Raw genomic sequence first — 12,333 nt, forward strand, 5'->3', positions numbered from 1 at the left:
CATTTTATCCATTTAGAAATATTTTTTTTGGACACTACCCAATGAAAATTGAAAGGGAGAGAGGGAAATGTTAATTACACTGGTACCCAAAGTTATAACCATGTTATCTTGTTCATTGGCTCAAAAAACATTGGGTACTTTTAAAGAAATGATTAGTTTGTTTAAAACTAGTTGTGTCGAAACTTTTCAACCAATAATTTTAATCTACAGAAGGGTTCTTTATCATCATAAAGGATGTATACAAATTTGACTTGCTAATTTTGACATTTTTTACGGATTTTATCATCCTTTTTAAAAAGTATTGACATATCAGAGGGCAGAAGTGTAGTGACACCAGTTTGGGATCATCGTTTGGATGTTCATTGGGATCTTTCCATGCCTCAGATACTGATGGTATATAGATAGATAGATGTATAGACAGTTTGGATGCTCTAAGGTTCTTTCCGTGCCTCCGATACTGATGGTAAATAGATAAATAAAACCATAAAGATACAAATTAAAAAGCAGGACTAAATGGATTGATACCAAAAAAATAAACGGACATACAAATAGACTAACAGTTAGATAGACAGATGAACAGGTAGATATACAGAAAGATAGACATATGATCAAACAAAAAGATAGATAGATGAACTGGCATACAGAAAGATAGACAAATGAACTTGCAGACATATAGCTGGACACACAGACAGACTGACAGATAGATTGACAGACATATAAACAGACAGATGGACAGACATGTGTTCAGACAGATAGACAGACAAAACATGTAAACATTAACTAATATAATTTTCTAGAAAGCTTTGGATTTGCAGCTGGGGGCGGGGGACTATTTGAAAGGGATCCTTCTTTTTCAGGTCTTTTTTTTGATACATTTTTCAGGGAGGGACGTGACATTGTACTGTAAATTACACTGGTACCCAAAGTTTTATAACCTCGTTATTGTATTCGTTGGCTTTGGGTACTTTTACTGAACTATGATTTGCTGGGTTCCAAACTAGAATTGTCCAAACTTTTAACTAATGATTTTAATCTACAGAAGGATTAATATCGAAAATAAACTTTCATCTTTATGGATATACATCATTAAATCAATTTAAATTCCTGAAATTTTCAACGTTTGCAATCGTTGTTTTTTTTTGTACAATTTAGAAACCGAAGCATGCTTAAGCAACTCGAAAAAATTTACCTAACGTCCGTATTTTTTTAACATGCAAATTTTTTATACTATGATAGCAATTATTTAAACATTCTCGCTCTATCTAATCTTTACCACTATTGGATATACTGTTTTTTTTAGATTCTGGTTGTTTTCCATCCTACCCTAGCTGTAGCTCTAATATCAATAGTTTGGTTAATAATCAGTCTAATAGGTAATAGAGATAGATAGATATATATATGTATATAGATATATGGACAGATAGAGATAAATGTAGAATAACAGATGGATAGATAGTTGTAAAGAAAGATAACTGGATTGATAGATAGATAAATAAATGGATGGATAGATAGATTGTTAGATGAATTGGTTGATAATTAGATAGATGGATTGATAGATTAATAAATAGATGGATAGATGGACATAATGACAGAAAAACAACCAGATAGACATACAAATGATCATCATATTATATTTTAGGCGTTTGTCCTCAAATATTGATTACCCCGATTATGGAAGTCTTTGTAATTTACAACGAAGGTAATCAGGGGCGTCCAAGCTTTTTATTTTGGGGGGGGGTAAAATTTTTTTAAGGGGGGGGTAATTCGGTTTTGGGGGGGGTAAAATGGCGCAAATTTTTTTTACCCCCCCCAAAATTTTTACCCCGGGGGTAAAATTTGCTTGGGGGGGGGTATTTACCCCCCCTGAAATCTGTTGGCAGGGGTAAAATTTGTTTACCCCCCAAAATTTACCCCCGGGGTAAAATTTTTGGGGGGGGTAATTTAAATTTTATCAAAAATTTAGTATTAAAAATGCGCGCGAAGCGCGCAAAAATTTTTTTTGTTAGAGATTTTCTATTTTGGGGGGGGTATTTACCCCCCCAAAATTGTTTGGGGGGGGTAAATACCCCCTCCTAAATGGTTGGGGGTGCCTATGGCACCCCCAGGGTAGGGGTAAATTTTAAATGGGGGGGGGTAAAATGAAAAAAATTTTGGGGGTGCCTACGGCACCCCCAAATTCGTTTGGGGGGGGGGGTAATCGCCCCATTACCCCCCCACTTGGACGCCTATGAAAGTAATTGACTAACAAAACTGGTTTTAATGTTATAATTATACACTTTTATGTCCGTAAAAATTGGATATAATACGATACGATACATGATTTTTCAATATGGCTGAGAACCGGTTCTAATCCAGCAGATATTAATCAGTTTCGAAGCCATACTGGAAAGATTGTAACCATGCATCATTTTTGTAAAAAAAAAATTAAGATATTTTCCCACCGAAAATAGGCGTGAATGAAATAATCCCTATGTAAAAGGAACAGGATGTCAATCTCGCTAACCACTCGCGTCTTATAGGCCCAAGGAAGGTGGGAAATTAACTCCACAATTCTAAGAGAAATCACACCTAAAATATTTTTAATAAAATGGAAAGTGGGATGGAGGTGTTGACTTATAACCTTGACCCTTACCTCAAGTGCCCCTAGAGGCCTCTAGGGGGGGTTGCCGCTAGTATTATATATTTTTTAAGGTATCAATCAGCTCTGGAATCTAGTGGCGTGGTTCATAATACAGAACAGAGTAATAGTAGTCTACCAGGTAGATAGATAGATAGATAGATAGATAGATAGATAGATAGATAGATAGATAGATAGATAGATAGATAGATAGATAGATAGATAGATAGATAGATAGATAGATAGATAGATAGATAGATAGATAGATAGATAGATAGATAGATAGATAGATAGATAGATAGATAGATAGATAGATAGATAGATAGATAGATATATCTATATAGATATATAGATTTAAAAATATTATGTTCAAAAAATCTTCTAAAATATTTGTAGAAATCCTTTAAATTTTGAATTATTTTAAACTTTAGTTTTACATTGACATCTGAAGAGTGCAAACATGCACGAAACAATTTGTAATGTCTCAATAAATATGTAAAATTCATATTTTGTTTGTGAGTTAACCTATTATATATAATAGATAGATAGATAGATAGATAGATATCAGCTCTGGAATCTAGTTCGGTGGTTCATAATACAGAACACAGTAATAGTAGTCTTCCAGGTAGATAGATAGATGAATTGACCAACCGACAGACAGACAGATAGACAGATAGATATATCAATTGTTTTGATTTTTTAATATGCATGTAGCAAAGCTATTTTCTAAAATATTTAAAAATCCACATGTTAGTATCAAGGAATCGTGGAAAATTACATATCAATATCATTTAATAGCACAGTAACTAAAATTATTGTTCTAATTGGGGAAGTACAATTAATAATTTATTATCTTATCCTGACAATATGTCCCTGTGTATTCTTTTTTTATTTAGGTTTCCCAGCTGTAAGTTCCTCGTCTAAAGATCTCTCCTCTAAATCAGGTAATGGAGTTGTTTATCGCATCGCAGCTTTCCGCTGATATTAATTTTAAAAAATTATAAGATTAAAACCAGTTTTGTTAGCCTGGGCTTATTAAACTGGTATTAATTTTATGATTTTCATATTAATTTTCGTGGAAAATTGTCTGTATACGATGCTATACTTGATTTTTCAGTATGGCCGAGTACTGGTTCTGATCCAGCGGATATTAATCGGTTTGAAAGCTGTACTTTAAAAACAAGGATGATAACATCCAATAAAACAAAGCTAATCAAACCATAATTTATTAATTGTACAACTATAGTTTTAATATTCGAACTAATTAGTTTTCCATAAAATGCTAATTTAATAGACACGCAATTAGCAAATTTTCATTGAATTTTTATTTGAAAACACTTTTCCAGAACTCATTAGAATAATATTTTATCCAGAAATAAAATTATAATTATATACTTTTTAAAGGTTATTTCAAGTTTCAATTTGTTAATTTTACCTGGGAAAGACTAAAATCTTTATCGACTCTACACATGGGGAAATTTTGTTAATCAATAATTGGATATCTATATCAATTTATCGTCCATTGCGTTATCCTTTTAGATTTTTTTGTGTGTAAATTCGTTAATCAGGGATCTAAAGCGATAAAACAATGACCGATAAAATTATGTACATCCCAGAGAGAGAGTGGACAATGGGCTGTTTATTACACTAGTCCACAAAGTTTTATAATAACGTTTTCCTTTTGCTGGCTTAACAACTTTGGAGACTTTTATTGAATCTTAATTGGTTGGTTCATTAAGTTCACCATTATAATCTAAAGATTGGGTAATTTTGTATCATCATTTAGGGTTTACATCAATTTTTCGGATATTGTCTTATCCCTTTTGATCCCTGCATTAGAGCAATCCAATTATATAAAGTAGTAAGCGTTTTTTGTTTGTCCCGAAGGATCTTGCTAACCGCTGAACCGATAATCTTCTCCTTTACAGTGAAGCTTCTTTTAGATCCTAGGAAGGTTTTAAACTATTTTTGGGTAGGGTGTCTTCACCCCCCTCCCCCCAAAACAATAATTTTTTACTAATTTGAAACTCAAATTTAAAATGGGATGAGGTCGACTTTTCCCCCTCCTACCTTTAGTGCCCCTAGAGGCTTCTAGGGGGCGTAGCTACTAGTATTTATATACTTCTCGAGAAATAAAATTATAATGATATACTTCAATAATATTCAATGGATTTTTAAATTTTCATAGAATTTTTATTTGAAAACACTTTTTAAGAACTCATTAGAGAAATGTATTATATACTTCGCAAGAAATCAAATTGTAATTCTATACTACTATATCATTAAACTAGCGGCTACGCCCCTAGAGGCCTCTAGGAGCACTTGAGGAGGAAAGAGTCGAATTTAATAACTCAATTTCTTATTAGATTTTAAAAGAAAAAGTAAAAAAAAATTAGGGGGGGCGAAAATTTTTTTTTGGGGGGGGATTATTCATATTAAGGAGGGTTGGGGGTGGCCCACTTCCCAAGAAAATAGTTATAAACCTTCCCGGGACCTATGAGAAGTTAACCTGTTAAGGATAACCTGATCGGTTAAGCGGTTAGCAAGATCCTTCGGTACAAACATACAGACAAACACACAGACAAACAAACATCATGTTACTTTATTAACAGCCTATAGCCCCTAGCCTCTAGGGGCTTTTCCCCAAGAGGTTTTATTAAACTAAGTGTTCGTGTTTTTGATTTTAAAGAAAATTTTTTAACAAATTTTATTTTTTTGGGGGGGGATTTTTCATTTTTAGGGGGGTTTGAGTTGTAAGCCTTCCCGGGACCCTGTTAAGGAGAACCCGATCGGTTCAGCGGTTATCGATCCTTCGGTACAAACATACAGACAAACACACAGACACACAGACAAACAAACATCCTGTTACTTTATTATAAGGATAAATAGATTATTGATGATTTTCATTTAATATTTATTGGACTGTAAATTTAGATTATAATGTTACCCAAAATTTTATCTCATTCGTTAGATTAAACACTTTGGGTACTTTTATTTAATCTTGGATTGTTCAGACTATTTGTGTCCAAACTTTTTAATTCAATGTAACGACTATATACAATTATTGAATTCGCTAATCTATTGTTACTTTGAAAGTCTAAAACGACCAAGCTAAAATTGCTTGATTAACTCCTACAAGAGACAAGATGAATTAAAAATGATTGTTAAAATCGAAATATATCTTTATGTAATAGTGTATTTTTTGAAAAGTATACTAACTTTAAAATAAAAAAAGTTTCTTACAGCAATGAATTTATTATTACTTAGATATTACACCAGAATATCATGTAAAAATTACACCAGAATATCAGAAAAAAATTGTGTTGGGCTAAAATAACGATCTCCGCCCTCCCTTTACCCCATATCCTCCCCTCCTACTTGATAAATTCGACCTGACCAATAAATTACAGGGGAAATAGCATCTTAAATTGACGACATTTTTTCCCTTGTCATAAAATCCACGCATCCATTCTTACAGCTTCGCACTTTTAGACCTAATTGTTAATTTCAATTTTAGAATTGGGATCTTCAGTTAATTTGGGCAGAAAAGATGTACTACTAGGCTTGGGCCTTATTCTAGAAATGAAAGAGTCATCTCATATGCAGGTATACTTATAATCATTGGCGTGCAGACGTTTTTGCTAGGGGAGGGGGTGGGGGGGGTGATGCAGATCCGAAAATTTTGACCCCCCTCCTTGACTCAAAATCGAGAGAGGTTTGAGCTTAAGGTAGGTGTATTATATATAATAGGAGGGGTGTATTTTTATTGTCAATGGGTGGGGGGGTGATTTACCCCTCTTGGTGCCCCCCCCCCCACTAAATGAAAAGTGAAAAAAGTTTTTATTATTTGGTAAATTGACGAAGGGGGTGTGACTTTTTTCCTTGACACCCGGTTCCCTTGGCTGTTTAGGGGGTTATATCAGGGGGGTGTTGATCCATGTCAAGGGGGCTGTAGTTTTTTTTACTCCCCCTCTGCTTATAATATGATTTATTATATGAATATAGAATATTGTTTTTGGTATTTGGCTATGAAAATACATATAGATATTCCATTAAACTGAATAGTTTTACAGTTTATTCTTCTCTTTTTTAGTCTTTGATGACCCACGCCTCAGTGCTCGAAGATATCTACTCACATTTGATACAGGCTGTACAACAAGCTTATGTCAGGTATTGGTCCCCAAAGTTTTTAGAGAATTTTATTGAATTTTGATTGGTTGGTTCATTAAGTTGAGTGTCCAATTGTCATTTGCAGAAGGAGTAATTTTGTGTATCATGATTGGGGATGAACATCAATTTATCGGCCATTGTCTTATCCCTTGAAATCCCTGACAAGATACTGTCTGTTTGTCTGTACAACAAGCTTATATCGGGTCCATTTTAGTCTTAGCGTAGCAACTCTACAAGGTATTGTGTGTCGGTCTGTATAAAAGGCTTATATAGGGTATTGACCTGCATATCTGTTGGTTTGTCTACACAACAAGCTTATGTCGGGTATTGGTCATTTTTTAGTAGCGAGCTACTCTATAAGACGTTTTGTCTGTTGGAGTGTCTTTACAACAAACTATTGGTCATATCTAGTACAGAAACTACTCTTAGAGAGAGAGGCACTGTATGTGTGTCTGTCTGTCTTTACAAAAAAAGTATTTGTCTTTTAAAATACTCTTAGAGGTTAAAATTATGAGTCCTGAGCGCTTATGTTTAAAGATATTAAGCTGTTTTTTTTAGGAGGGGGGGGGGGGGGTGAAATAATTAGGTTTGTAACTATAACAACAAGCCTAAACGTCCTGGCAAAATTTGATACTAAATTTCATTTCATATAAGTGTACCCCCCTCCCCCCCACCACCTTAATATGACTGCATTCATATGACTTGAAGAGTCTCAAATTTGTAATAAATTTATAAATCAAAAGGTTTATAAGAAAAACAATGGAAAAGCACTTAATTATCATTAATTTGACACTTCAGAAATATATTAGTTTTGTTTGTAGCGTATCTATTCTATAATTACGAAATGTTCGTTTGTCCAACCATTCGTCACTATAATATGTAAATATGAGTATCTAAGTCAAGTTGGTGAAGTATCCTTCCCTTTTAAACCTTTCTTGGACCTATAAGAAGCTTCACTGCAAAGGAGAACCATATTGGTTCAGTGGTTACCTTGTTCCTTCCTGACAAACAGGCAGATAGGCATCCTGTTACTTTTATATATGGATTACTGTATTACACTTTACTGCTACTCTATAAACTTTCATGTCAGTCTGCTTTACTATCTGTACTGTCCTTCTGTCGGTCTGTAACCCTAGTCTTTATTATGCTCTTAGTGTTAAGTTTATCGTTTCAAAGAGCTTCGCTACTTTTAGATGTAATCGTATTATTACGTTACCGATATATATTAGTTTCTTATACAACAATACTTTAAAGGGCGAATATAGGTTGAATATAATATGGGCTCAAAAAACCGTGCAATTCCATAGATTATAAGTAACTTTAAGATATTGACATATCCAAATGTATAAGTCTGTTATAGCTTAAAACCTGAACATTCTCAGGATAAATTTATGTAATAAGTGTGGTTCCCTAAGAACTCCAAACACCCTAGCATCACACAAGGCTTCGGTTTAAGGTTGAATTAAAAAGCTTTCGTTAAATGATAGTTGTAATAAAAGTGGAAACCAGTTATCAATCTATTTTTTTGTATTGTGGATTGTTTCTTCCTTGACAATATTCCCCAACAAAGTGTAAAGTATATGAATTTTACTTTTAAAAAAAAACCTTTACAGGAGAAATTTTATTTCATGTAAGTATGAAAATTATATGGTAATTGTTATAATTAATTTAAAGAGGACAAAAATAATAGGTGAATAGTGTTTTTTTTCTTATATTTTTTTCTTGAGAAAATCTGGCGATCGGTGCGTTTGTTTTTGTGTGTTGAAAAATGCGTACTAGGGTAATTATATCATCAAGAATTAATCATTGATCTTTATACAGAAAAAAAAACTTTAAAACGTATTATTTACCCTAGTAATTACTCCGGACGCAAATTGACGCAAATTATTTTATGCTTTTTAAAAAATCAATAAAATAGTATATAATATAAAAAAAATAAACACTTTAATTATCAATTAAGATGCATGCCAATGTAATAATCAATTCAACTTAAGATAACTAGTCAAAAAAAGTCTTGTAAAGGGGTAAAATAAACGATTTTGTTGACTTTCTCATTTATCATATGTTGAAGTAAAAGCAAAAATTGCAAAATCTACTTAAGGATTTTTTTGATTTTTAAAAATTAACATAGATATTTTAAAAGTATGTAATGGCACCTTTCATATAAGCTCATATCATATTGAAACTATATTCGCCCTTTAACACTAATCTTAAAAATAAAATAACCAATTTTACGTACTATGTATAAGTAAACTACTTAAGTACTTTAACCCTTTACAGTCGGGCCCCTTGCCGCACCTTAATCAGTCGGGGGGGGGGGGGGGGGGCGTTCAACGCCCCCCCATGTTATCTCAGTTCCTATTAGAGCTAGAGGGCTAAAATTTTTTGTGTAAGTCCCCTGTGTTATGATGAATTTCCGACCTTAAGTAAGTCAAGGTCAATTTTCGCTTCCTTCACCCTTTTATTTAACAACCTTTGTTTTTAGGTCCTTTTTTACTTAAAAATTTCAAACGGCTGTAATTTTTTTATTTTTTAAGCTAGAATAAAATTTTTTTTCAGAAAATGTTAATCTTTATGTAAATTTTATATTTCAAATATCAAAATATAAATTTCAGCGGCCGCAGCTGTACTTGGCAGCTGCCAGCCGCCGCAGTCGGCGGTCGGCGGGAAAACGGCGGCGGATCTTTATGAAATTTTAATACGTTATGTAGACATGTAACAAAAGCTTAAGTTTTAAATTTGAAGTCTCTAAGTCAAAAATTGAGGCCACAGGAGCCATTTAAAGATTTCTGGAGACCTGAAGGATCAGGACCTGCAGGATCATACCTGGAACCTGAAATAGACTTGAACACCTGTATTTAATATGAGGATGTACTACTAGAGGATATTTTAGTATTTTGGTAAGATAAAATGCTTTTTTTAAGTCAAAAAAATATTTTTTCTCTTTACCTGGATGACCCTACCAGGTTTGCTGGCATCCTGTGCCCGCCAGGATGGAGATATTCAAAAAATTCCAACTCTCGGTTATGTGTCATACCCAAACTTAAAAAGTCACGCAGTTTGGGCTCTTTATCTTTCACACACAGAAAATGAGATAGAAAAAACCGGATGGGGGGGCGTTCAACGCCCCCCCCCCCCCCCCGACCGTTAAGGGTTAAGAATTGTACTTAAAACCCTCATTAAGAGATCTTAAGGGATAAGACGATGAACAATAAAATTTGCTTTCTTTGTAAATTAGAATTATTTGTTGAAAAGTTCTGATAATTTAGGATTTTACAAACCAATCTATAATTAATATATTTTTTAAAGTTTTCCTTCAAATGTTATGCTATGTTACAATTTTCTTATTTTGAAGTATGTTATCTTAGTTAAAGAAGCATCTCTACTTTTAGGGTCGTTCACTCAATAACGGATAGCTCTTAAAGCATGTTAAATTGTCCTATCGATTTTGAACTTTAAAATAGAGTTTCTAGAATCATAAGCGTAATGATTATAAGCAAAAACATCTCTATAATCAAATGTTAATGTTGATTATTTTTTTTTGTCTGACTGTCTGTTATGTTGAGCATTGTTTCTATAGATGTTTTCATCCATGTTTCAACTTAGATTAATGTTAATTTATAAATTCCTTCATATTTAATCAAATGATTAAAATAAGGAGGAAAATACAATGTATTTTTGTAATTATTAATTGTTTTCCTTGATATGAATTATCTGCGGTTATCTTTTATAGGCAGTTGTCCACTGATAAAGAAAGGTTTTTAGTTATTTATTGCAACGTATTATAGACAGCTGTCCGCGGATATTAGAAGGAAAGAATATAAGATTAAAAGATTTTTACTTAAATATTCGTTGAAAATTGTCTTTAATACATGATTTTTCAGTATGGCTGAGAACCGGTTTTAATCCATCTTTTTATCCATCTATCTTTTTATTTATTTTTCAATTAATTTAGATAATTATTCTTGTTCTAGAAAGAAAAGGTTTGTTGTGACTGTTTAAAATGGATATAATAATATAATTATTCTTGTTCTAGAAAGAAAAGGTTTGTAGTGACTGTTTACAATGGATATAATAATATAATTATTCTTGTTCCAGAAAGAAAAGGTTTGTTGTGACTGTATACAATGGATATAATAATATAATTATTCTTGTTCTAGAAAGAAAAGGTTTGTAGTGACTGTATACAATGGATATAATAATATAATTATTCTTTTTCTAGAAAGAAAAGGTTTGTTGTGACAGTATACAATGGATTCCTGGAATGCCAGCGGATGGTTCTGGGTATGCTGCAGGCTCCAAGGTACATAATTGGCGGCGGTAAAGTCCAACTTAACAAAACCAATAAGAAAACGTTATTAAAAAAACTTTGGGGACAAGTGTAATAATCAGCCCAATGTCTCACCCCTCCATGCAAAAGTGCCCAACCCCTATTTTTGAAATAATTTGAAAATAGTTTTTGGTTTGTTTGTTTATTACTTCAGATAAGGTCAGGTTAGGTTAGGTTATATTGGGTACAGGGTATCCCCGTAGGGTTAGGGCACCGCAGGTAGAGGCCCCTAGGGATTAGGCATACAACTATCCTTATTTTCAAGTTATTTCGAAAATAAGGGGGCGGGGGGGAGGGGGTTCAATGCTCGCTATGCACTTAAAGAGAAAGTTCCCTAAATTTCCATCTAATCTTTTTTTATTCTTAATTTAAAGATTGCATTTACATTTAAGCAACTTAACAACATCAAATTCATGTACAAATTTAATTTTAAAATAATATCCAGTATGGCTTACAAACCGTTTATTTTTTGCTGGATTCGAACCGGTTCTGAACCATGTTGAAAAATCATGTTAGCAGCCTCATATAGACAATTTTCTATGGATAATAAATTAAAAATTATAAAATTAACAACAATTTTGTAAGCAATGGCCTCGGGTCTAGCAAAACTGATTTTAATCTTACAATTATTAATTATCCGCGGAATGCTGTCTATAATACGATAAAAAAACTATTCTGACACTCTATACTTGTTAATGTATGTTTGTTCTCTGTTTAGATTAAAGTTATCAGCCTGGCATCTCTGTGTAAAAGAAAATGAACTACATTCGGCTCAGGAAAACCAATATAACTAGATATCTATTTATCGATCTATCTGTATAACTTTTTATCCATCTATCTATTAATTATAAATATCTATCAACCTATCTATCAGCCTGGCATTTCTGTGTAAAAGAAAATGAACTACATTCGGCTCAGGAAAACCAATTTATCTATCCATCTTTTTTATCTTTTTTATCATTTATCTTTCTATTTATCTGTTTGTCAGTCTATTTATTCAATATGAAATCATTTTTCTATCAACTATCTGTTTATATTTTTTGTACATTTAAAAATCTATATATCTATTAATTTAAGTATGTATTTGTCTTTTTATGAATCTATCTTTGTTTCCTGTATCTATCTTTCAATTATCTATTCGCTTATTTATATTTCTATCTATCAGTGTATCTATAAACTTCGACCCTAGCCTCTAAACTTAAGGTTTTAAATCCAC

The 12,333-nt window shown here is 32.7% G+C and overlaps 1 protein-coding gene across 1 annotated transcript; it reads left to right on the forward strand.

Annotated features, from left to right (window-relative positions):
* The first annotated feature begins 148 nt into the window (after positions 1-148).
* LOC145324622 (uncharacterized) lies at positions 149-11,962 on the forward strand. The gene is made up of 11 exons (XM_080167203.1): positions 149-155; positions 316-393; positions 798-857; positions 1,301-1,373; positions 1,640-1,699; positions 2,692-2,759; positions 3,514-3,561; positions 6,135-6,223; positions 6,711-6,787; positions 11,010-11,090; positions 11,836-11,962. The coding sequence occupies exons 1-11, from the start codon at positions 149-151 to the stop codon at positions 11,909-11,911; spliced, it is 717 nt and encodes a 238-aa protein (XP_080023329.1). The 3' UTR covers positions 11,912-11,962.
* Positions 11,963-12,333: the final 371 nt, after the last annotated feature.

This window comes from Acartia tonsa, chromosome 7 (assembly GCF_053477335.1).
Source record: "Acartia tonsa isolate MP-2025a chromosome 7, ASM5347733v1, whole genome shotgun sequence".
Taxonomy (NCBI): Eukaryota; Metazoa; Arthropoda; class Copepoda; order Calanoida; family Acartiidae; genus Acartia; species Acartia tonsa.

Bases quoted from the DNA above. Each gene is read 5' to 3' on its own strand.
- LOC145324622 (XM_080167203.1), top strand. The intron at 394-797 runs GTATATAGATAG...ATAATTTTCTAG, and splicing joins CCATGCCTCAGATACTGATG to AAAGCTTTGGATTTGCAGCT. The intron at 2,760-3,513 runs GTAGATAGATAG...TTTTTTATTTAG, and splicing joins GAGTAATAGTAGTCTACCAG to GTTTCCCAGCTGTAAGTTCC.